Source organism: Orbicella franksi, chromosome 12 (genome assembly GCF_964199315.1).
Source record: "Orbicella franksi chromosome 12, jaOrbFran1.1, whole genome shotgun sequence".
In the NCBI taxonomy this organism is placed as follows: domain Eukaryota; kingdom Metazoa; phylum Cnidaria; class Anthozoa; order Scleractinia; family Merulinidae; genus Orbicella; species Orbicella franksi.
Window position 1 is genome coordinate 16,611,885 of NC_138156.1, and position 23,445 is coordinate 16,635,329.

At 39.6% G+C, this 23,445-nt stretch overlaps 1 protein-coding gene and 1 pseudogene across 2 annotated transcripts; one reads left to right on the forward strand and one right to left on the reverse strand.

Moving 5' to 3' along the window:
- The first annotated feature begins 265 nt into the window (after positions 1-265).
- Positions 266-5,171, forward strand: LOC145462421 (bombesin receptor subtype-3-like; annotated as a pseudogene). The gene is made up of 2 exons (XR_014041191.1): positions 266-960; positions 1,471-5,171. The product of XR_014041191.1 is annotated as a bombesin receptor subtype-3-like (transcript).
- Positions 5,172-6,030: 859 nt separating this feature from the next.
- LOC145463593 (orexin receptor type 2-like) lies at positions 6,031-7,809 on the reverse strand. Its single transcript, XM_081447362.1, has one exon. The coding sequence runs from the start codon at positions 7,414-7,416 to the stop codon at positions 6,274-6,276; it is 1,143 nt and encodes a 380-aa protein (XP_081303488.1). The 5' UTR covers positions 7,417-7,809; the 3' UTR covers positions 6,031-6,273.
- Between the last annotated feature and the right edge of the window lie 15,636 nt (positions 7,810-23,445).

Sequence of the window (23,445 nt, forward strand, 5' to 3'; positions counted from 1 at the left end):
GCATTGAGATGGTAACAAAAAATAGTAACAAGCTGTTTTTCCTTTTCGTCAGCATATCTGGCCAATATTAACCTGGCGATTTTTTTCTTACACAATGAAGCTCTAAATGGTAGATAATATTACCATTTACGTGCTTGGTGTCATTATAATCATTACCAATTCATAACCTGCAATTAGTTCGTCGACTAAAAGGATCCGAATGTCCCAAATTATATGACATGTACACGGCAAAACACGGAACAAAACCACGTAGAAACGATTTAAAGGCATAAAATGATAATGAAAAACTCGCCTGTAATTCAAAAAAATAAAGAAAAAAGAAAACACCGGTAAGTAATTCACAGTCTATCAAAAATCCGTCGTCAACAGTCTGCCAGTTGTAGATAACGGACACATCAAAAAGAGTGTAAAAACAAAACAAAAAACGATCGATGGTGAGAAAATGAGTTTTCCTCCTGTTAACGATGTTGCCAGGAGATCAGTATTTTACAAATGAGATAATTTTCTGTTTTCTTCGAAAAAGACAATGACAGAAAACAAAACGCTGTAGGAAGTATGAATTAATTCTTGGCTTTTCTTGGTCGCTGTTGCTTGACACACTTTTCTGTCCTCTCATTCTTAACACGAATGTGACTTAAGTTTCTATTTCATTTTAAAACGTAAGATTCTGTATCAATAAGACGTCTAAAGTTTTTGCATTGCGCCCTTTCATTGAATTTAGTCAGTCTACACAATGAGACACAAGCAGGTTTTCGCAGCTCTCCCAGCCGCTAATCGGCTTATTTGAACTTTTCCGACCATATTCTAGATTTCTTTCATTGACGGCCGACCTTGTTCCAGATTTCGCAGGGTTGTTCCTAAAAAGCTTGTAAAATCAGACAGAAAGAAGTACTTCAGATAGTAGATGACTTTATTTTGGCCAGGCTTCTAATGCATATGGTGTAACAAGCTCCAACAATGGTAAGATATTTCTCGTATCACACCCTGCAGTTGTCCTTCCGTGAGATCGACCATGAGGCCGCAGTATTTTAATTAACTCTTTTGGCTGTGATGTTAAACGTGTTTAAATCACCTGAATTAGGAACTCAAATGATTGAAGACTGGATCAAAAGCTGAGTTATATGGTTTGTATTCCGAGATGTAAAAAAAAGTATATGTAAAATAACGTTTGCAGCTAATCGTTTTTATAGTGGTCATTGCAACATTTTTCTCTAATCGATTCTTTGGTTTGTCACCTTTACCCAAAGACATTATGCTAATCTATAATGCGAAATTGATTTCGAAATGGGAATTAAATGACCGCAAATGGGTGGGCTTCCCAATGCTAAGAGTAAAAAGCTAATGCAACGGGTACAATTATTACTCACACTGGGATCGCTTGATTTATTTTTCGGAAAGAAAAACGAAGTTCGCTCCACACAATCTCCACAAGATCTGAAATAGCTCCTTTTTTCTTTCTTAACGTTCAAGCCTTCAACCAGGCGAAAAGGTTTTCAGCCGAAGACAAGAAGTCATCGCTGAAGTCATGTCATGCTTTAGGGACAGTGTCAACCAAACAGCTGCCGGTGCCACCAACAGCACTTCATCTTTATACGTTCCTGAACCTCAAGTATCACGGATTATTCGAACAGTCTTGTTCAGCCTGATAGCAGTGCTCTCTCTGGTTGGAAACTTTGTAGTGTGTCGAGCAGTCTGGAGGCAGCCTGGAACTAAACCGTTTGCACATTACTTAGTCAGCAACTTGGCTTTCGCTGAAATTCTCAGCACGGTTTCTACGGTCTTCACAATCCACGCCGACGAGCCGCCATTTTCTTGGAAGCTGGGATACGTTATGTGCAAGATTCTGGATCCTTTACAAATGACAAGTGTGCTGGTTATCACAACAACATTAGCCATTCTTTCATTTTATCGCTGTCTTCTCCTCGTCAAACCACTGGTCGCCAAACCAACTCCTCGAAAAATCTGTTGTCTTATAATTGTCACATGGGTGGGGTCTATCGGGCTAACGGTCCCCGCATCAGTTTTCCGTGTTGTGAATTCGTACGGTGACAACTGCGAGATTCATCCGTGCGAAGAAATATTTCCAGAAGGCTATGCACACTACCAAGATGCTTATACAGTCGTTCTGTTTGTGATCAACTTTGCCATGCCACTTGTCATAATGGCGATATCCTACGCTTTGGTGAGCAAAAAACTCAGGGAGCACATATTTGTCATCGAGAGACTTCGAGACGCACAAAGCAAATCCCTTACAGCGGTTCAACTCTCCACGTGTGTAGAGGACATGAACCAAGAAAAAATAGAGCTCGTCGACATTGCAATCAATGATAAGACAGAAACGGTGGAGAGAAAAACAGAAAAAATGAATAACGCTCTCCGTGGAAATTCTGAAGAAGGTAACAACGAAAACACCCACAATCTATTGCGTAATTAAAATGAATTGACGAGAAACAACAAAAGTAACTTTGAACTAGAGAGTGACTTGCTGAGAATGGTATTTGTCATTGTGTTGATTTTTGTTGTGTGCTACATTCCTTTCCAAGTTCAGTTCCTTTTGCGTGAATTTAAAGTGGAGGCGTTTTTAGTCTGGCAGCATCGTTTCACTTTTACCAGGTTTGTTTTTATTCTGACCTGCTTGCCAAGCGCCTTGCATCCTGTGTTTTATGGAATGATGAGCAAGTTTTATCGGAAAGCTTTTATCAGAATGATTTCCTGTCGAGGCACAAAATAATTCTTCGTCCTAGTTTTACATTCAAACCATACGGAAAATATTTGTTTACAAACATTATTTTTTTTAATTTAAATTTTCCAAACGTCAATAGTTCTCGGTTGGCATATTTGCTATCGCTGAAGACGTTTTTAACCCAAACATCTCTGTTTACTACTGAAAAACTCATGCTTGAACGTTTTTCACTAAGTTATATGAGAACAAAGTGAAACTGTGGGGTTTATTACTTCGGTTGACTTGGGTCTCCAGAAGACGTTTCATTTTATTATTATGGAAATTATAGTATTTCGATGATTTTGTTTCAATTTTTGCAATATTGTTTTTAACATTTTCAATTGGCTGTCGTTTAGAGTCATTCAACTGACTCTTCTCGTTAGATAGACCCATTAAGGATAGCTTTCCAAAAAGCTTAACACAAAGATTTCAATGACTAGGGTGTTATGATATTTACTATTCACCGGTAAATGTTAGTTGTAGCTATAGATTCGATATAGTTGCAATCCTTAGTGGTTGGAAGTAATTATTTGTTATTGTACTTAAAGAAAAGTAAAAGCGTTGAAGACTGAACAGCTTCATCTTCTTGAAGCACCTCAGTACCGGCTCGTTCCTCGTTTTAGCCTGCCATATGCCTTACTCGGGCTAAATACAAATAGGTGTTTGCAAAAAGCAATTTCCAAGTTACCTTGTGCCTCTGTTTCAAAACGAGTCTTGTTGCAAAACCTTTTATACGGTTTGATTTGCATGAAAATGAATATGTAGACGCAACTCATTTTCATATGAATGGTTTCGCAGAAAGACTCGTTTTGACACAGAGGCAAACGGGCAACTCGGAAACGGCCTATTTATCTTGAACTTGTTCACCAGCTGTACGATACCTAACTCGAACCCAGTCGTCAGTTTTCTGGTTGAAAAATAAATAGGCAATCAAGCCAAGGGGCCCAGCACGTAACTGCTCTCGCTCCAGACCACTTTGGATAAACTGTGTATAGTTTTGTGACCAGAGAAATAGCGGCTGGTTATTAGTCAAGTTTATGTCAATTGGAAACCCTCATTTCGAGAAAGCGAAGTAGGCATATGTACGAATTGCGGACCTATGTGTATCAGTCCTCATCAATTGGCTACCATCGATGTAATAAACGTCAGCTTGATGCGTGGCCATGAACATGATTATTCAGTTTGCTTTGTTTGTGTCATCTAGCCTATTGCTCACTACTTGCCGAAAAAGTTTGATGAATTGGAAGTCTCGAGGAAGTCTCTAGATTAGATTTTGCAGTCCAAATCTCACTTTCATTTCCCCATGTCACTTCCTTTAAGCTGGTAACTATAATTTATAGTAAATTTAAATCAGTGGAAATATGTCAATTTTTTCCTTATGGCAGCCTTGTACAAAACACCATGTAATTGTTTGAGCAGCTGTTCTCACCTTGGCTTCTGAATCAAAAGCTTCTTCTGTTTAATGGTTGCTAAATTTAAATAACAAAACTAATTTGACACCAATGTTTTTGAGCAGCAAACATAGCCCCCTGAAACCTCAGATCCTCTTGTATTCTTGGTTTTCAATCATGGCAAACATTATCAATGTATCGAACTTTGATTGGATTAAAGACAAAGTGCATCCTAATGTGAAACAGGGGATCGCTCACGTCAAGCCTAAGGAGGGCCGGATGACAAATCTATGCCTGATCAAGGCAACCATGAAGGAAAAATTGTGGAGAATTGTAACTAACTGCGGACTGTACAGTTCGAAACAGCTGGACAATTTCAGATCGATTTATGGAACAGTTCTCCCTTAGCAACTCGCGATAGCTGAGTAAGTATGATGAATGCTGCTTTAAAAGTGACTGTTAAAAAATATTGGCGTTCCAAACGCCATGTGATTCAGTGTATGTGATTATCATTTGAAATGTCATGCAGACTGTTACTAAAGTGATCAGTCTGTGAATAATCCAGTAAGCATTCCATATTTGAGTGGAAGCCACGGTTGAATGATTGTGGCACTATTCAGTTCAACTTTCAAAATTCCAACCCTACAATCAAATCCGCTCTGAATCAATAATAAAAGCCATCATCGTTATTTGGACGGAACACTTGACACATTTTGACTGTAATATGTTCATGTTCCATTCAACGTTCACTGTACATGAAAACGCCAAACAGTTTAGTGAAGTCTAACGGTCGGTTCAAACCGGTCAAGGCATTTAAACTAGCTGAAACTATGTATATGTCTCAATCGATACAATCACTGCCATTAGCAGTTCCAAGGATTCTACACAAGCACGACATAAAGGATTACTTAGCGGAGATTTATGACGTCTCTCTCTTTCAGTGTGTCTGTTCGGGTTTCCATTCAATACTCAGTAATGTGGAATGCTGACTAAATAATGAAGTTGTTACGGTCAAAATAACACACATTACACCATAAGTAAATTACAGTAAATGGTTAAGGTGCTTAAAATAGATAATAAACAATTATTGGATCAGGTTTTTGTGATATCCAGAATAATCAAGGTCGACGTAGGGGTTATCAGCCAAAGCCGAAGGCTGAGGCTGATAACCCTTACCGAAACGATATGTATAATAACAAGTATTATTATACATCGAACTCACTTTCTATTTTCTGATTGGCCGAAAGCGTACAGTGAATTTTCGAAATCAGCGCTTGTGACGTCATCTCTGGAGATTATACAATAATCATGTCAAGGACACTCAAGGTCACGGGTAATCATCTCATGTATGACCGCGGAGCATGATTCCTAAGGAAAATCATGTCAAGTTCGCGCGCTTTGTTTTGCTTGGCGTCAGTGAAGAAGCAAAAACATGACTTCCATTTTTTTTTTTCGATAAATGTATAATAAAATGGTAACCCTCGGTAAGGGTCATCAGCCTCAGCCTTCGGCTTCGGCTGATAACCCCTACCTCGACCTTGATTATTCTGGATATCACACAAAACCCTCGTCCAATAATTGTTTAGAATATGTTTATGATTAATGTTTAATAATACTTTGTTATCCTAGTGCAAGTAAATAAATCACAGAAATAGTTAGATAACTCGGTTTCGGAAACATATCAATTCACAGAAGATAGTGTGAAGATAATCCCTCTTATTAAGCAATGTTTAGAGATGTGCTCAGTTCTCCGGCGGATTGTTCCCAGTGCGTTGGGTAAATATTTTCGTGAAGGAAAAAAGGCGTTGAAAGCGACTCAAACTGTCCTAGTGAGCAGCATTTGCTTCACAAGATTGAATATTTCTTGATCGTCCTGGAATTTGCGAGTGGTAATAAAATCTACATCGGGGGGGGGGGGGGATTAACACTTATACGCTTCATAATGATGAAATAGAGTCTTTGTAGAGCTAACTGTACATCAACCTCTTAAATTGCATGGCATCGGGAAGGCCTCAAACTTGCTTGTGGCTCATAAAAAAACTTGTTTACATATCGTATATTGTCACAAGTTGCTAATGGTTGATCCAGGTCTAACCCCTATTGTGGTCCTATGTATAAGCAACTAATAAGCTAAAATCCACCCTTTCGTTCTGGAACCTTTTAACACCAACACGTGAAGATTCTTGAAAACGCTCTGGCAAATATGCTGTTCATAGCACCGTAACAAATCGGGTGAACAGCGCTCGGTAAACATTTGAGAATAAACAAATAATCGCGCAAGAGTTGGTGATAATAAAATTTCCAGTTTTCGATTCCTCCGAAGTACTCCCACAGGAACATGACCTGATATGGAGTGTAACAAACCACAAATGTTAAGATTATTACAAAAATCATTCTCAATAACTGATTTTCAGCTTTTTGGACGGTTAGTTGTCTTTTCCTTCGCCTATTTTTAATGTTCCCTTCCAGATGAAGTGTTTGCGCTTCCGGCTTGATATTTGGTCTTCCATCCGCCAGCCGTGGACTGGAGTTTGGACTGGCATTTGCATTATCGGCTTGCACATGTTCAGCTGCATTTGCGGCGGAAGATATAAATGAGCTCATGTCGATCTGATCATTTTCTGTTTTACGAACAAACAACTTCAATTTGATGGCCAAGGCTGTGTAAGCCGACAGGATAACACAGTAGGGCACAGCGAACGTGAAAATAAGCCGCACTATGGTGTATTTGTTATAACCAGGGCTGTCAGATTTTTTGTCCCCTGGGAAGTATGACCTGCATTCGAAGTCCCCTGTCGAATATCGTACTAGTCTACGCGTGACAAAAAGTGGCAGTGTTATTGCGAGGGCCATTAGCCACACTCCAGCAATTATGAGCGCCTTCACGAGACCAGATGGTCTTGTTTTGTTGAGCGTAGCTCGGTAGCGGTAAACTGCGATGATGGCCAACGAATTGGTTATCACACACATGGTAAGCACAAGAAGCGGATTGGTCAAGATGCAGGCTGTTTTTCCAAGAGTCCAGGTGCCCGTTTCTTCGTAAAACACGATGATGGATATACACAATGAGTTGATTAACTCGGCTACAGCTACGTTTGCTACTAAATCGTAGGAGAAAAGTTTACGATACGATATCTTCCATACAGTTGTACAAACCATAAAGTTACCCACGACGCTGCTAAAAATCACCATCGAAATCAACGTTAGACGAAAATTTTTCAAGCTATTTGGTTCCTGGAAAAAATTCGTTGTATTTCCTGACGCTTCTGTGTAGAAGTTGAAGCCGTATTGAGTCGCATTCATTGTTGCTACTTGACCAGGCGAGGGTGAATCAGACGACTGAGACAGAAACTAATTACACGTCGTATAGGTAGAAATTTCAGCTTTAGATAAGTAAACGAGCTCATGACATCGCATCAAACCAGAATTAAACATTCACACTGTGGGCGGGTCGTGGTAAAAGGTTGTTTACTGTTTCTATTGAAGCCACTGACAGTCTATTTTGTCTGTTATTTCGACGAATTTGTAAATTCGTGGAGTGTCAGGAACGGTTCACTTGTTGTTTCTTGGGGCTTGTGTGGAGATCAACGTTACCGTAAAATGTATTGAGTTAAATTCAATTCATTGTTGTTGCTTGCAAAGAAACGTGAGGGTGATGAAACTCTGTCTGTGAATAGCCAAGAGTGATAGATGTAGCTGGAGGTTTAAGTTTAAGTTAGATCAGTAATGACTCGTAACGCAGTGCCTTCATGAGCGAATTGATCATGCACGATATCAGCACCGCATCATCCTGAAATCCCATAATCAGTAATATATTCCACAGAAGCGCTGGAAGCGGTTCTTAGCTTAGATTGTATTGACAGCTTTGCTTTGGCCTTTTCATAAAAAGTCCGCTTTTTATTGAGAGTAATTGCCTGTTCTGACATCTCGGCAAGTTTGTCAACTTGTGAATGGCAAGAAGTATATTGCTAGCACGACGGCATTGGTGAATATTTTTCATTATAAAATGGTCTTTCTAGCTAGACTATAGCCTTTTGTCATTAACTGATTTTAATTGATCTACGATTAATCTTTCACCGGCAAAGCCGGAGATATTTCAAAAAATATATTTTTCGCTTGTTTAAAAAATGATGAAATATAAAAGTGTGCTTTTTTGAAAGCAAAATAACGCATGCAGTCAAAAGCGGTACCTGCTAGATGATTTTGACGATTTATGATTAGGTTTTTGCATTATAACTCTAGGTTTAGTACTGAACAGAAAAATATTACTGGTGTACTGCCTAAAGGAGCCTGAAAATAAGAGTTTATTATCGCGATGCAGCTGTTCTTTAACATCATCATCACTCTATATTACACATCACTCAACTTCCTTTGGTTTAAGAGCTGCTCCGCCCACTTTTTAGTTTGCTGTGGTGTTAAAACCAAGCCACCCGAAACCTGCAGTGTCGATGCAGTGCTCAAGAGAGCTGAATTAGTCGCTTCCAAAAGCGCCATGTGACCGAATGGTTCTGAATACAATAATATTTGGATTATGATTCCACCTCAGACATGTCTTAAAGTAACATCACTGGGATTAAGCATTAAAACAACTTAGTATATATTTTGCAACTGTGGAAGCAGCTGTAAACTGAAAAGTCAATTTAATATGTTCTACAACACATTTGTAATAGATAGTAGGCAAGGTAAAAGGCTCAAGCGATTGAACGTGCAGACGTGATCTTCCGCTTTTTGTAAAACAAAACAATCTTAAGTTGTTGAAAACGATTTACAATGCTCAAATTCTTCAGTTACGCTTAATATTCAAGCTAAAAAGAACTTTCTTGAGCGTTTTCTTATCACAACATTTATCCTGGAAAGATGGCCATGACAAAAATTTATCAAGCAGCTAGTGGAGGTAGGCTGGCGGCGTCAAAAAGGCAAAGTTGTATTTAATGGATCTACTTGTTGACTTCCAGTACACGTCACTGAGCTAAAGTTTAGTCCACAATTGCGATGTTAAACACGAGTTGTAAGTAAACTTCACGAATAGCATAATTTTTGATAATGCTACGGTCTTTTACACCTCTTGTGCGGCCCTCAGTTTTCAGTTGTGTAGTGGTTGTACGGTAGTGTGACAGTTATCCTCTACTGTAACGGTAACAGCAGTTTTAGTCCTGCGCGGCAGAACCTGTACAGCTCTTAGCGCTTTTATTCTGTATAGAAAGTAGGTTATAAAGTGGTATTGTGAAACACGGCAGATTGAAACCGGCAGAGGTGAGTCTTCAACTCAGACAAACATACAAGATAAAAACCTATTTTGTCCTCCTCAAATATTTCATCAGCTGAATCTAAGGTCATGTTATGTTATCAATCCCCAGTATCCTTTGGTAGTGTTTTTTTTTTGGAGCTGTGTTCATCCGGAAAAAATATCTGGACAGAAGGCTTACAAAATGAGAGAAAACAATGATATCTCGATCTTTCGGGAAGAGGCGCTGTCTTACTGAAATAGAGTTATGAGGTTTTAAAATGAGTTATTTTTCTTTATAATTTCCACACCCGTTTTTAGACATGAACGCTAGCGTACCAAGGCGGCAATTCGATTTTTGTCGTTTGAATGTTTTAATATACTTCATTTTTTAACTCTTTGTTTGAGCCGGATTTTAATACTGGAAGATGAGGAGACCCTATGCCACAACTTGATTTCAGATTAAAACCTGGTGAAACGCTACCCTTCGGGTAGAAGAGAGTAACGGGCTTTGCCGCTCCACCTCAAACGAGATAAAACGCATACCTCGAACATCGATCATAAGACCAGATGCATTTTTCATTACGAAGTTATCTGTCTAGAAACACTTGCGGTTGCAAAACTCGCGTTAATTAGTAATAGCATGATATACCCTTAACTCTTATACGCCCACCTCGCGGTTACCGATGGGCCTATCAATCTGTCAACAAAAAAATTATTTCCAACTTTAAGACCCCCCGACAGTATGTCTAGTTTAAATTGAAATGAATTTGATTGATTTTATGTTTTGAAGTTTAATTAAAAAACCTTAAATGAAAAACTAGTCAACACTCAGCTCATTTCCAAAGCGTTTTTTTCATTGCACTTATAACAACCCTCCCCCTGACTTGTGTAAGCACATGGCGTATATGCCACAGTTCACGATATTAAAACCAGTCGCTGTCTTCACAAATTAACGCACTACTATTTAGTTCAAAAGATATAAATTGTAAATAAAATTGTGCCTTAAAGTCAAATATATAACATTACGTTTCGGGCCCGATCCTCCATCATAGTTAAGGTGGTATGGTACCCTCAAATGGACCAAAAAGATTTTGTAAATATGGTGAAGAAAGATCAATTGTGTTCTATTGCACTCAAGAAGAGAAATTAAATTTCTAGAGTTTTACTCAAAATGGTTGCTATGGAAACCAGCCACAGTCTTTTTAGGTAGTGTTTTACAGTATTGACGCCAACACTTCCTGCTCTTTTACAAAACAAGATTTGACTGTCAAATAAGCATATCGTGTAAGTTTCTGTTTTGTTCTGTGCAATGAACCTAAGTTTTGACAGTTAACTCTTATTTTCAGTGCTTTCTACAGGCTCTATTTGGAAATAACCTTATTTTTTTACCACACCCAGTGGACAAATCATCTCATGTCACGTGACAGACGTTAAAATGTTACGATCTTTTAGGTTTATAACATCACGACACTATTGGTCCTTGATGAGCCCAAGTTTCGGAAATTCTACTTAAAAACCTTGCAAAGTAGAAATGTTGGCGCGGAGTCAGTCGGTACAAAAGTAAACTTTTGAGAAAAATGCACTTTAAGTTTCTTACACGAAGAATTAAGCATTTAACAAGCCACAAATAGCGGAGGGGGGTGCAGATTGGATCTCGGGGGAGGGGGTGCAATGGTTGTTCTATTTTGTAAAAAGTTACCGCAGTTGTGGGAAATATTCCTTTTCATAAGGGAAATGAATTAGCCTGTGATGGCAAAGCTTTTCACAACCAATCATACCAATAGAGTTGTCCATGTCTTTAAAGTTTTTTCTAAATAGTTTCGTTCATATTTGTTAAAACTAAACTATATTTTTGGTCACGTTCGTATAGCAAACAGTCGTTGCTATGGCCGTTGCTACGTGAAAAAACATATACCACTGTGCACTTTCCTTAAATTTCACACTCATCTTGAAGAAAATTCGGCAAGATCGTTTCAGAGTTTTTTTGACAAGTCCTCAAGGGTTTTAAGTCTGGTATTTCCAAGAAATTGAATTTTTCATGAACATCGCCATATTTTAGGGTATCATACCCCCTTAAGTTTTGGTACTTCTGTATTTAGTTAGCCTTACCGTCGACTACCACGTAATCTTGCATCGTTGAATATACATCTGTATTCCTTCACATTCAAGAGTGACCTGTTTATCTATGACATATTAAAACAACCAAAAAGACAACGGTAAACATTGAGCTTCAATATTCCGGCGGAATTTTATCCTTATATATCCATTATCACTAAACGTTGACAGTCAACCTACAAACAGCCGAAAGTTTAACCGTCAGAGCTATTTTTTTAAAATATCAACTGTCGGAGGCATTGAGGCCCTCCTTATAGCCTGGGAAAGCAGATTTTTTATTTATTTATTTATTTTGTTTTGTTTGCACAAACTCGAGAATGAATCTTTTGCCTTTCTAGACTGTAAATATACCAAAATAGTCACGAAAAAGAAAACCTCCAGATTATAGGGATTATTTCACGATTCGGTGCAAGTGCAAGCTCTGATGTAGTCTACTCAATCTCATTACTTATAAGCCATTCAGATGCGAGTAGATAACTCGTGCGCCCAGTCCAGAGTAAAACCGTCAGGCCAATTGAAATAATAGATTCGATGTTCAATCTTGAATTCGACATATTCAGTGTAAATCTGTTAATTGACATCTTCCGTGACATTTGGGCATCGGAAATTCTGCCAGCCTTTGTGTCGGCTGCGCTGTATGGTTACAGAAAGACTATCAGTACGCTTTCTCAAAATTATAATCTATGATTACTGAAGTTACTGAGATACACTTGGTTGATCCAAAAACGAAAATGTTCCTTATGCATGGAGTCGGAATTTCACCTCTATCTCGACTCGTTTTCGCGAACGACCGCGAAATTTTTAAAGGAAAGGGTCAGCTGCAAGCTTCCGATTGTTTTATAAACAATGAAACTGAATGCTCTTGGTCGAATTAAGGTATTTTTTTACGCGGGTGAAATGGGAACCTAAGCCTGCTTTCTTGAAAGGGAGCCTGAACAAAATATTCATTACAAGAAACAACATAATAGGATTTTATGTGAAGTTTATATGAAATAATTCATATATGAACTGCGGTTGTAGATGACAGTGAAGAATGATCATCGCAGTTAATTTTCCAATTTAAGCAATTGGAAAGAAGAAACCTGAAAAAAATCAGGGCTTCAACGGGATTCGAACCCGTGACCTCCGCGATACCGGTGCGATGCTCTACCAACTGAGCTATGAAGCTACACATTGGGAGCGAGGTCAGTTAATTGAGTTCATATCTTCCCGTGAGAAGTGAAATGATGTGAAGTTTATATGAAATAATTCATATATGAACTGCGGTTGTAGATGACAGTGAAGAATGATCATCGCAGTTAATTTTCCAATTTAAGCAATTGGAAAGAAGAAATCTGAAAAAAAAAATCAGGGCTTCAACGGGATTCGAACCCGTGACCTCCGCGATACCGGTGCGATGCTCTACCAACTGAGCTATGAAGCTACACATTGGGAGCGAGGTCAGTTAATTGAGTTCATATCTTCCCGTGAGAAGTGAAATGATGTGAAGTTTATATGAAATAATTCATATATGAACTGCGGTTGTAGATGACAGTGAAGAATGATCATCGCAGTTAATTTTCCAATTTAAGCAATTGGAAAGAAGAAATCTGAAAAAAAAAATCAGGGCTTCAACGGGATTCGAATCCGTGACCTCCGCGATACCGGTGCGATGCTCTACCAACTGAGCTATGAAGCCACACATTGGGAGCGAGGTCAGTTAATTGAGTTCATATCTTCCCGTGAGAAGTGAAATGATGTGAAGTTTATATGAAATAATTCATATATGAACTGCGGTTGTAGATGACAGTGAAGAATGATCATCGCAGTTAATTTTCCAATTTAAGCAATTGGAAAGAAGAAACCTGAAAAAAATCAGGGCTTCAACGGGATTCGAACCCGTGACCTCCGCGATACCGGTGCGATGCTCTACCAACTGAGCTATGAAGCTACACATTGGGAGCGAGGTCAGTTAATTGAGTTCATATCTTCCCGTGAGAAGTGAAATGATGTGAAGTTTATATGAAATAATTCATATATAAACTGCGGTTGTAGATGACAGTGAAGAATGATCATCGCAGTTAATTTTCCAATTTAAGCAATTGGAAAGAAGAAATCTGAAAAAAAAAATCAGGGCTTCAACGGGATTCGAATCCGTGACCTCCGCGATACCGGTGCGATGCTCTACCAACTGAGCTATGAAGCCACACATTGGGAGCGAGGTCAGTTAATTGAGTTCATATCTTCCCGTGAGAAGTGAAATGATGTGAAGTTTATATGAAATAATTCATATATGAACTGCGGTTGTAGATGACAGTGAAGAATGATCATCGCAGTTAATTTTCCAATTTAAGCAATTGGAAAGAAGAAACCTGAAAAAAATCAGGGCTTCAACGGGATTCGAACCCGTGACCTCCGCGATACCGGTGCGATGCTCTACCAACTGAGCTATGAAGCTACACATTGGGAGCGAGGTCAGTTAATTGAGTTCATATCTTCCCGTGAGAAGTGAAATGATGTGAAGTTTATATGAAATAATTCATATATAAACTGCGGTTGTAGATGACAGTGAAGAATGATCATCGCAGTTAATTTTCCAATTTAAGCAATTGGAAAGAAGAAACCTGAAAAACATCAGGGCTTCAACGGGATTCGAATCCGTGACCTCCGCGATACCGGTGCGATGCTCTACCAACTGAGCTATGAAGCCACACATTGGGAGCGAGGTCAGTTAATTGAGTTCATATCTTCCCGTGAGAAGTGAAATGATGTGAAGTTTATATGAAATAATTCATATATGAACTGCGGTTGTAGATGACAGTGAAGAATGATCATCGCAGTTAATTTTCCAATTTAAGCAATTGGAAAGAAGAAACCTGAAAAAAATCAGGGCTTCAACGGGATTCGAACCCGTGACCTCCGCGATACCGGTGCGATGCTCTACCAACTGAGCTATGAAGCTACACATTGGGAGCGAGGTCAGTTAATTGAGTTCATATCTTCCCGTGAGAAGTGAAATGATGTGAAGTTTATATGAAATAATTCATATATAAACTGCGGTTGTAGATGACAGTGAAGAATGATCATCGCAGTTAATTTTCCAATTTAAGCAATTGGAAAGAAGAAACCTGAAAAACATCAGGGCTTCAACGGGATTCGAATCCGTGACCTCCGCGATACCGGTGCGATGTTCTACCAACTGAGCTATGAAGCTACACATTGGGAGCGAGGTCAGTTAATTGAGTTCATATCTTCCCGTGAGAAGTGAAATGATGTGAAGTTTATATGAAATAATTCATATATGAACTGCGGTTGTAGATGACAGTGAAGAATGATCATCGCAGTTAATTTTCCAATTTAAGCAATTGGAAAGAAGAAACCTGAAAAAAATCAGGGCTTCAACGGGATTCGAACCCGTGACCTCCGCGATACCGGTGCGATGCTCTACCAGTTAAGGTGGCCGAACACAGTTTTTGCGTGCGCTTTTGCTGATGCAATTCAGCGTGCGCACAAGGATTGCAAAAAACAAACATGCGGTCAATAGAGCGATCATTTTATTTACTCAACACCTGCAGTATCTGTACTATTTTTCTGTACAATTGAACACAATGTATTGATGGCTTTAGTCTTTTGTCACAAAGATATGTGAGAAAAGGTAACGATGCAAAGAACCCAGGAATTCTCAGCTTCTTCTTTGTTACCGAAAGAACCCAGTTAAATGCAGCACATGCATAGTAAGTAAAAAAATTGCTATTGAATGAAAATTTGCACTCTCGGAAATACGCCTATTTCTTGAGAACCACTCGTTAGAATTTCACGAAATTTGGCAGGAAAATACTTCAGGAAATAAGTAACTGGAGTATTGAAAGTAATTGAACTTTAACAAAGGAAATTCTAGATATTCCAGTGAACCTTCAACAAGGAATAATTAAAGATCTCTCTGTTAAATTATTAGCAAAATGGTGTTAAATTGTGAGAATCGTTACAAGCTTGTTGCATGCAAATTATAAAGAAAATCTAATAACTAGATTTTCTACAAATAAACAAAACCGATTTTAAAGGCCTGTTTATTTTTATTCATGTTGCCATGGCAATGGCACATATGTCAGCTTAACCATCAAAAAACCAAAGTTTGTGTTGTTAACTTGTTTGCTGCCATTTGTGGTGACCGAGAGATCAAGGGTTTTAGAGAAAAAGGTGAATGGAACACAGGTATCAAAAACTGTGTTCAGCCACCTTCTGCCCCATGATATGGGACAATAATTCTATTTTTAGAACAAATTGCGCCATCGCCTGCGGCACACGCGCGTACATGCCGCGAGGATTTCTGCGGATGTCGCGCGGGGGAAATGGCGTCCGAAATTCCCGAAATTTTTCATGTTTTTGGCCCACAACTTAACGCGTTTACGACTGTTGGAATTTTGCTTAATTAAGTATTTTCGTCGTAAGCTGCTCCAGTTTGAGTAAAGTAAGGCCTATATATATCGCTGACCAAGTTGTGTTCCGACGGATGCTTCTTTTACATGAGCTGTACATTACACCACTTTAAATCTCACATATGTTGAAGATTAACAGCTTTTCCATTACACAGCAAAAAACTAGCTGGATATATGTAGATATAGCAGAGCTTCAGGACTTCATGGTTTCCTAGCTCCTCTTACCACACGCTTGCGAGGAATTTGCCAGTCTATCGCGACCGAAAAGTAAAACAAAATAATTGCTAGTTTGAGTTTCGCCTGAATTGTAAGCAACGCTTGATGTTTCATCAAGGCCCAATAACTTTACGTCCGTAGATACTGCTCAGTTTTATTTGTGTACAAATCCAGTAAATTCTCTGTTGTCGATGAATGAGAGTGCCCGCCGATGCGTCTCAAGTTGTACAGTCAGTGAACATGACAAATTGGACTTCCGCCATGCCGCACTTTCGTGTGAAAGCGTACATCGAACTCAAACAATAACTCTATAGTTTTTAAATATGTTTAAGATTGGTAAATGTTTGAGAACATATTAAAAGCTAAGCTGGAAATATGTGAATAAAGCAGAAATAATCAGCAAAGTTACAATGACGCTTTCTTTAATCAACTTCGAATAACGATTTCGATTTTGTTGATCGAGTTATCAAAACTCCTTGTCTATTTTCATTTTCGCAGTGTAAAACTTCACTATGCTTATGTTGAAGAAACCCACATGATGTTAGTAGCCTTTTTTGCGTTCGTGAAATTTGTTGAAGCATCTCAGCACAAAAGATAACGAAACAAATCTTTGTCAAGATTTGTTGACAATTGAAAACACCGACTCGGACTTGAAAGTGCGCGAGCTGCACTATGCAAATGAGCTAATTGTACGCGTCAGACTTTCCTTTCAAAAACTTTTGCAAACTCACCACACAAGCAGAGACAATAACAAACCATCAAAACAGGTTTTGGTTATGATTAACCATTGTCTGAGAAACTCACAAATTAACTCGATACCAGAGTATAGAGTTCTCTTGCTATATTCTTAAGTCAGGACAAACGCAAAAACATACGCGTAAGCTTACAACAAGCCATGCCACTTGTCATAATGGCGATTGAAAACTCCACGTTTTAATCTTGACCTTTACCTCAGAGTTCCACAGCGTCGTACAATTTTTTTTAGCCTTAATATCCGTTTCTACGCATCACATCTCAATCTACGTTCGCTTCGAAATTCTCTGAGCTTTCTTACGAAACTTTTTTCGCGAACTTCGCGAACTAACTTACATACTAATTCTCCAAGAGTAAAGTTGCACGCACTTATTCAAAAACAAAATGTCATGCGCACGCGAAACTTATCACATCAGTCAGAATATAAATTGCCTGAGATTGTAAATCTAATGGTTATGCCGTAAAAGTACTTCACAGGTCGATACGCATACAAAAGACACGACAGCGATATCCTACGCTTTGGTGAGCAAAAAACTCATGGAGCACATATTTGTCATCGAGAGACTTCGAGACGCACAAAGTAAATCCCTTACAGCGGTTCAACTCTCCACGTGTGTAGAGGACATGAACCAAGAAAAAATAGAGCTCGTCGACATTGCAATCAATGATAAGACAGAAACGGTGGAGAGAAAAACAGAAAAAATGAATAACGCTCTCCGTGGAAATTCTGAAGAAGGTAACAACGAAAACACCCACAATCTATTGCGTAATCAAAATGAATTGACGAGGAACAACAAAAGTAACTTTGAACTAGAGAGTGACTTGCTGAGAATGGTATTTGTCATTGTGTTGATTTTTGTTGTGTTCTATATTCCTTTCCAAGTTCAGTTCCTTTTGCATGAATTTAAAGTGGAGACCTTTTTAGTCTGGCAGCATCGTTTCACTTTTACCAGGTTTGTTTTTATTCTGACCTGCTTGCCAAGCGCCTTGCATCCTGTGTTTTATGGAATGATGAGCAAGTTTTATCGGAAAGCTTTTATCAGAATGATTTCCTGTCGAGGCACAAAATAATTCTTCGTCCTAGTTTTACATTCAAACCATAGGGAAGATATTTGTTTACAAACATTGTTTTTTCTTATTTAAATTTTCCAAACGCCAATAGTTCTCGGTTGGCATATTTGCTATCGCTGAAGACGTTTTTAACCCAAACATCTCTGTTTACTACTGAAAAACTCATGCTTGAACGTTTTTCACTAAGTTATATGAGAACAAAGTGAAACTGTGGGGTTTATTACTTCGGTTGACTTGGGTCTCCAGAAGACGTTTCATTTTATTATTATGGAAATTATAGTATTTCGATGATTTTGTTTCAATTTTTGCAATATTGTTTTTAACATTTTCAATTGGCTGTCCTTTAGAGTCATTCAACTGACTCTTCTCGTTAGATAGACCCATTAAGGATAGCTTTCCAAAAAGCTTAACACGAAGATTTCAATGACTAGGGTGTTATGATATTTACTATTCACCGGTAAATGTTAGTTGTATCTATAGATTCGATATAGTTGCAATCCTTAGTGGTTGGAAGTAATTATTTGTTATTGTACTTAAAGAAAAGTAAAAGCGTTGAAGACTGAATAGCTTCATCTCCTTGAAGCACCTCAGTACCGGCTCGTTCCTCGTTTTAGCCTGCCATATGCCTTACTCGGGCTAAATACAAATAGGTGTTTGCAAAAAGCAATTTCCAAGTTACCTTGTGCCTCTGTTTCAAAACGAGTCTTGTTGCAAAACCTTTTATACGGCCGTTTGATTTGCATGAAAATGAATATGTAGATGCAACTCATTTTCATATGAATGGTTTCGCAGAAAGAATCATTTTGACACAGAGGCAAACGGACAACTCGGAAACGGCCTATTTATCTTGAACTTGTTCACCAGCTGTACGATACCTAACTCGAACCCAGTCGTCAGTTTTCTGGTTGAAAAATAAATAGGCGATCAAGCCAAGGAGCCCAGCACGTAATTGCTCTCGCTCCAGACCACCTTGGATAAACTGTGTATAGTTTTGTGACCAGAGAAATAGCGGCTGGTTATTAGTCAAGTTTATGTCAATTGGAAACCCTCATTTCGAGAAAGCGAAGTAGGCATATGTACGAATTGCGGACCTATGTGTATCAGTCCTCATCAATTGGCTACCATCGATGTAATAAACGTCAGCTTGATGCGTGGCCATGAACATGATTATTCAGTTTGCTTTGTTTGTGTCATCTAGCCTATTGCTCACTACTTGCCGAAAAAGTTTGATGAATTGGAAGTCTCGAGGAAGTCTCTAGATTAGATTTTGCAGTCCAAATCTCACTTTCATTTCTCCATGTCTCACTTCCTTTAAGCTGCTTACTATAATTTATAGTAAATTTAAATCAGTGGAAATATGTCGATTTTTTTCCTTATGGCAGCCTTGTACTAAACACCATGTAATTGTTTGAGCAGCTGTTCTCACCTTGGCTTCTGAATCAAAAGCTTCTTCTGTTTAATGGTTGCTAAATTTAAATAACAAAACTAATTTGACACCAATGTTTTTGAACAGCAAACACAGCCCCCTGAAACCTCAGATCCCCTTGTATTCTTGGTTTTCAATCATGGCAAACATTATCAATGTATCGAACTTTGATTGGATTAAAGACAAAGCGCATCCTAATGTGAAAGAGGGGATCGCTCAGTAGTAATGGACGCTTATATGAGCGGTAACCAGTCAGGAGCCGAGAAAGACAATAGGCTATTGTTTGGAGAACAATGGGCTCTATTGTTCTCCAAATCCAAGATGGCGCTATTTATTTTCAGCCAATCAGGAGCCGAATTAAGAATTCAAGATGGCGGCGCCCACGAAAGTCGGCCATGTTGGAAAACAGCCCAACAGCCTCGACGGAGGACTGGGATCGGTCTCACGGATTTCCATGGCGACACAAATCACGCCAGGATCACGCCAAAAATGTCAGGCAACTTCAAAATCGATACTTACAGTGTCCTACGATCCTAAACGACAGAGGTCCGTCCGGCAAGTGGCTAGACTGAGAGACTTGGGTCCGATTCTAGCCTATATAGGGTGTGGCAAAGCATCATGGGACGATGACCTCATCGGGAACCAATCAGAATACTCACAGTGGTTGGCTTCCCCAGTCCCCATCTCTTAAGGAGAGCACTAAACCAAACATCACACAATGTCAAATGTCACGTACTTTAATAGCAAATCTTTTGCGCTAACATTAAAAGATATGACGTCATTGCCATGTTGATCGAGTAAAAAGACCAGTTTCTATTGTCATCACACAATGTTTCCAACGAACTTAAATGTCCAAAACGTTTGCGCTAAAATTACAGAAAGCTGGTCATTGTGTCTCAAATAAGATAACACTATCAAAAGAAATGGAACAGAAATAATTTGATCTAGCGTAAATGCAATCTTTGACGAGTAGCGAATAATAAGCGAAGACAAAAATTTATAGGCTAAAAGGTGCGAAGAAAAAAATACCATTGAAATGCTTCAAGTGAAAATGAATTGCTAATGGCGGTTTGCAATAAAATCTAACCTCCTTGATCTCGACTGTTCCCTTGAGAAAAGCATCATTCAAAGGAATCTTGAACAAACAAAAGGCATTTTGGGCGACCGTTGAAGAATTAACATAATTAGTCAGAGATGAAACATGGAATAAATTAAAACCGAAAAGCACATGTTTAGAAGCTGAAATCATGATAGACTGTATCTTAACCCTTGAGAAAAAAATCAAAGGAATTTCAAACAAACGTTTCGCGCTTGAAGTAAAGATTTAACTTCATTTACAAACACTGCAAATCGCTCCTAATTCAACAATTATAGTTGTCTAAGCGGGTTTCCAATAGCGCCAAAATAAATCACTTACATCAAATATAGTCCTTTCCTTCAAAGCGTCACACAACTAGCAATCGCTCAACTCCATAGCCACGAAGACAGGGAGGAACGTTACACTTAGAAAAGAAGACGTGTGCTGAACGTTGTCACAAGTAAAATGAATTATATCAAGACCGATTGACTTATAAACGGGTATTCACAAAACAATAAACAATGTCGCGTGGTTAACAACCAATGAGAGGATGGGGGATAGGGGGTACGCTGTATTACGTGGTCAAGAATCAATGAGAAGACGGGGGTGATAAGGGGTTATACCGCACAGTAATGTCATTAAATTGTTATAAGCAAAACAGAGTCTAAGTCTTTATAACGTTTATTGAATAACAATAACTCCAAAGGGAGAATTGATTATAATTTTAAGTCTTGACCGTCGGTATTGCACAAAGTGTTGGGAACTAGACTCGTTTCCAGTTTCACAGAGTCTTGGTCCATGGCCCCAAAACGCACAATATTCTGGCCTAGTTTTCTTTGCTTTTGGTCATGAAGTCTTTGCCTGATCCGTTCCTTATTCTTGGCAAATAATTATTAATGATTTAGTTGATCGTTACGATCCTGGAAGAAAGGGAAAACAAAGGACTTGAGGAGGAGGATGAAAAGGTGGGAGAGGAGGACGAGGAAAGGGAGGAGGAGGAGTTGAGGAGGTGGAAGAAGAGGAGGAGGAAGAGGAGGTGGAAGAGGAGGAGGAGGTGGAGGAGGACAAAGTGAGGAGGAGGAGTTAAGGAGGTGGAAGAGGAGGAGGTGGAGGTGGTGGCGGCGGTGGCGGCGGTGGTGGTGGTGGTGGTGATGGTGAATGTGGTGGTGGTGGTGTAGGTGGTGGATGTGGCGGTGGTGGTGAATGTGGTGGATGAGGTGGTGGTGGTAAATGTGGTGGTGGTGTTGGTGGTAGTGGTCGTGGTGGTGGTGTAGGTGGTGGATGTGGCTGTGGTGGTAAATGTGGTGGATGTGGTGGCGGTGATGGTGGATGTGGTGGTGGTAAATGTGGTGGTGGTGGCAGTGGTGGCTGTGGTGGTGGTGTAGGTGGTGGATGTGGGTGTGGTGGTGAATGTGGTGGATGTGGCGGTGGTGGTGATGAATGTGGTGGTGGTGAATGTGGTGGCGGTGATGGTGGATGTGGTGGTGGTGTAGGTGGTGGTGGATGTGGCTGTGGTGGTGGTGGTGGTGGTGGTGGGATGTGGTGGTGGTGGCTGCGGTGGTGGTGGATGTGGTGGTGGTGGTGGTAAATGTGGTGGTGATGGCAGTGGTGGCTGTGGTGGTGAATGTGGTGGTGGTAAATGTGGTGGTGGTGGTTTAGGTGTTGGTGGTGGTGGTAAATGTGGTGGTGGTGGTGTAGGTGGTGGTGTAGGTGGTGGTGGTGGCTGCGGTGGTGGTGGTGTAGGTGGTGGATGTGGCTGTGGTGGTGAATGTGGTGAATGTGGTGAATGTGGTGGATGCGGCGGTGGTGGTGAATGTGGTGGTGGTATAATAAATAGTATAGGAGGTGGTGGTGGTGAATGTGGTGGTTGTGATGGTGCATATGGTGGTGGTTGTGGTTAATGTGGTGGTGGTGGTGGTGAATGTGGTGGTGGTGGTGGTAAATGTGGTGGTGGTGGCAGTGGTGGCTGTGGTGGTGGATGTGGTGGTGGTAAATGTGGTGGTGGTGGTGTCGTAAAAGATGGTATGAAAACAAGAAGGAACGACTCGCCAGCAGCCAGAGAGCCTATTATCAACAGAACAAGGAGCACATTAGAAATTACCGAAGACAATACTGTAAAAGCGACAGGGAACGGATCAACGAATATTGGAGACGTTATTATGCCAAGAATAAGGAACGGATCAGGCAAAGACTTCATGACCAAAAGCAAAGAAAACTAGGCCAGAATATTGTGCGTTTTGGGGCCATGGACCAAGACTCTGTGAAACTGGAAACGAGTCTAGTTCCCAACACTTTGTGCAATACCGACGGTCAAGACTTAAAATTATAATCAATTCTCCCTTTGGAGTTATTGTTATTCAATAAACGTTATAAAGACTTAGACTCTGTTTTGCTTATAACAATTTAATGACATTACTGTGCGGTATAACCCCTTATCACCCCCGTCTTCTCATTGATTCTTGACCACGTAATACAGCGTACCCCCTATCCCCCATCCTCTCATTGGTTGTTAACCACGCGACATTGTGTCATAAAAAAATGTGTCATAAAAGAACCGACCAGAATATCTGACAAAGCACAAACATTAATCGACCTGATAATTGTTAGCCATGCGGAGAGCATCACAACAGCTGGAGTCGTCCACCTGGGAATATCTGATCACAGTTTTGTCTATGCAAATTTGCGAATGAGAAAGAAGAAAAATCCATTGGTAACGAAAACCGTAAACAACTACAAGAAATTCGACCAGCAAAAATTTCAAAACGACATCGAATGTGCCCCTTGGAGTGTATGCGAGATTTTTGATGACCTAGAGGATCAAGTATGGGCATGGCAACACATCTACCAGGAAATCGCGTCTAACCACATCTCAACCAGGAAAGTCAGAAAGAGAGAAAACAAATTGCCGTGGATAACTAACGAGATAAAGAAAGAACAAAACAACCGTTACCGGCTGCTAAAGCTCTTTAAAGTTAACAAAGATCCAACAACCTGGAGCTCGTATAAAGCCGCTAGGAACCGTGTAAAGAAA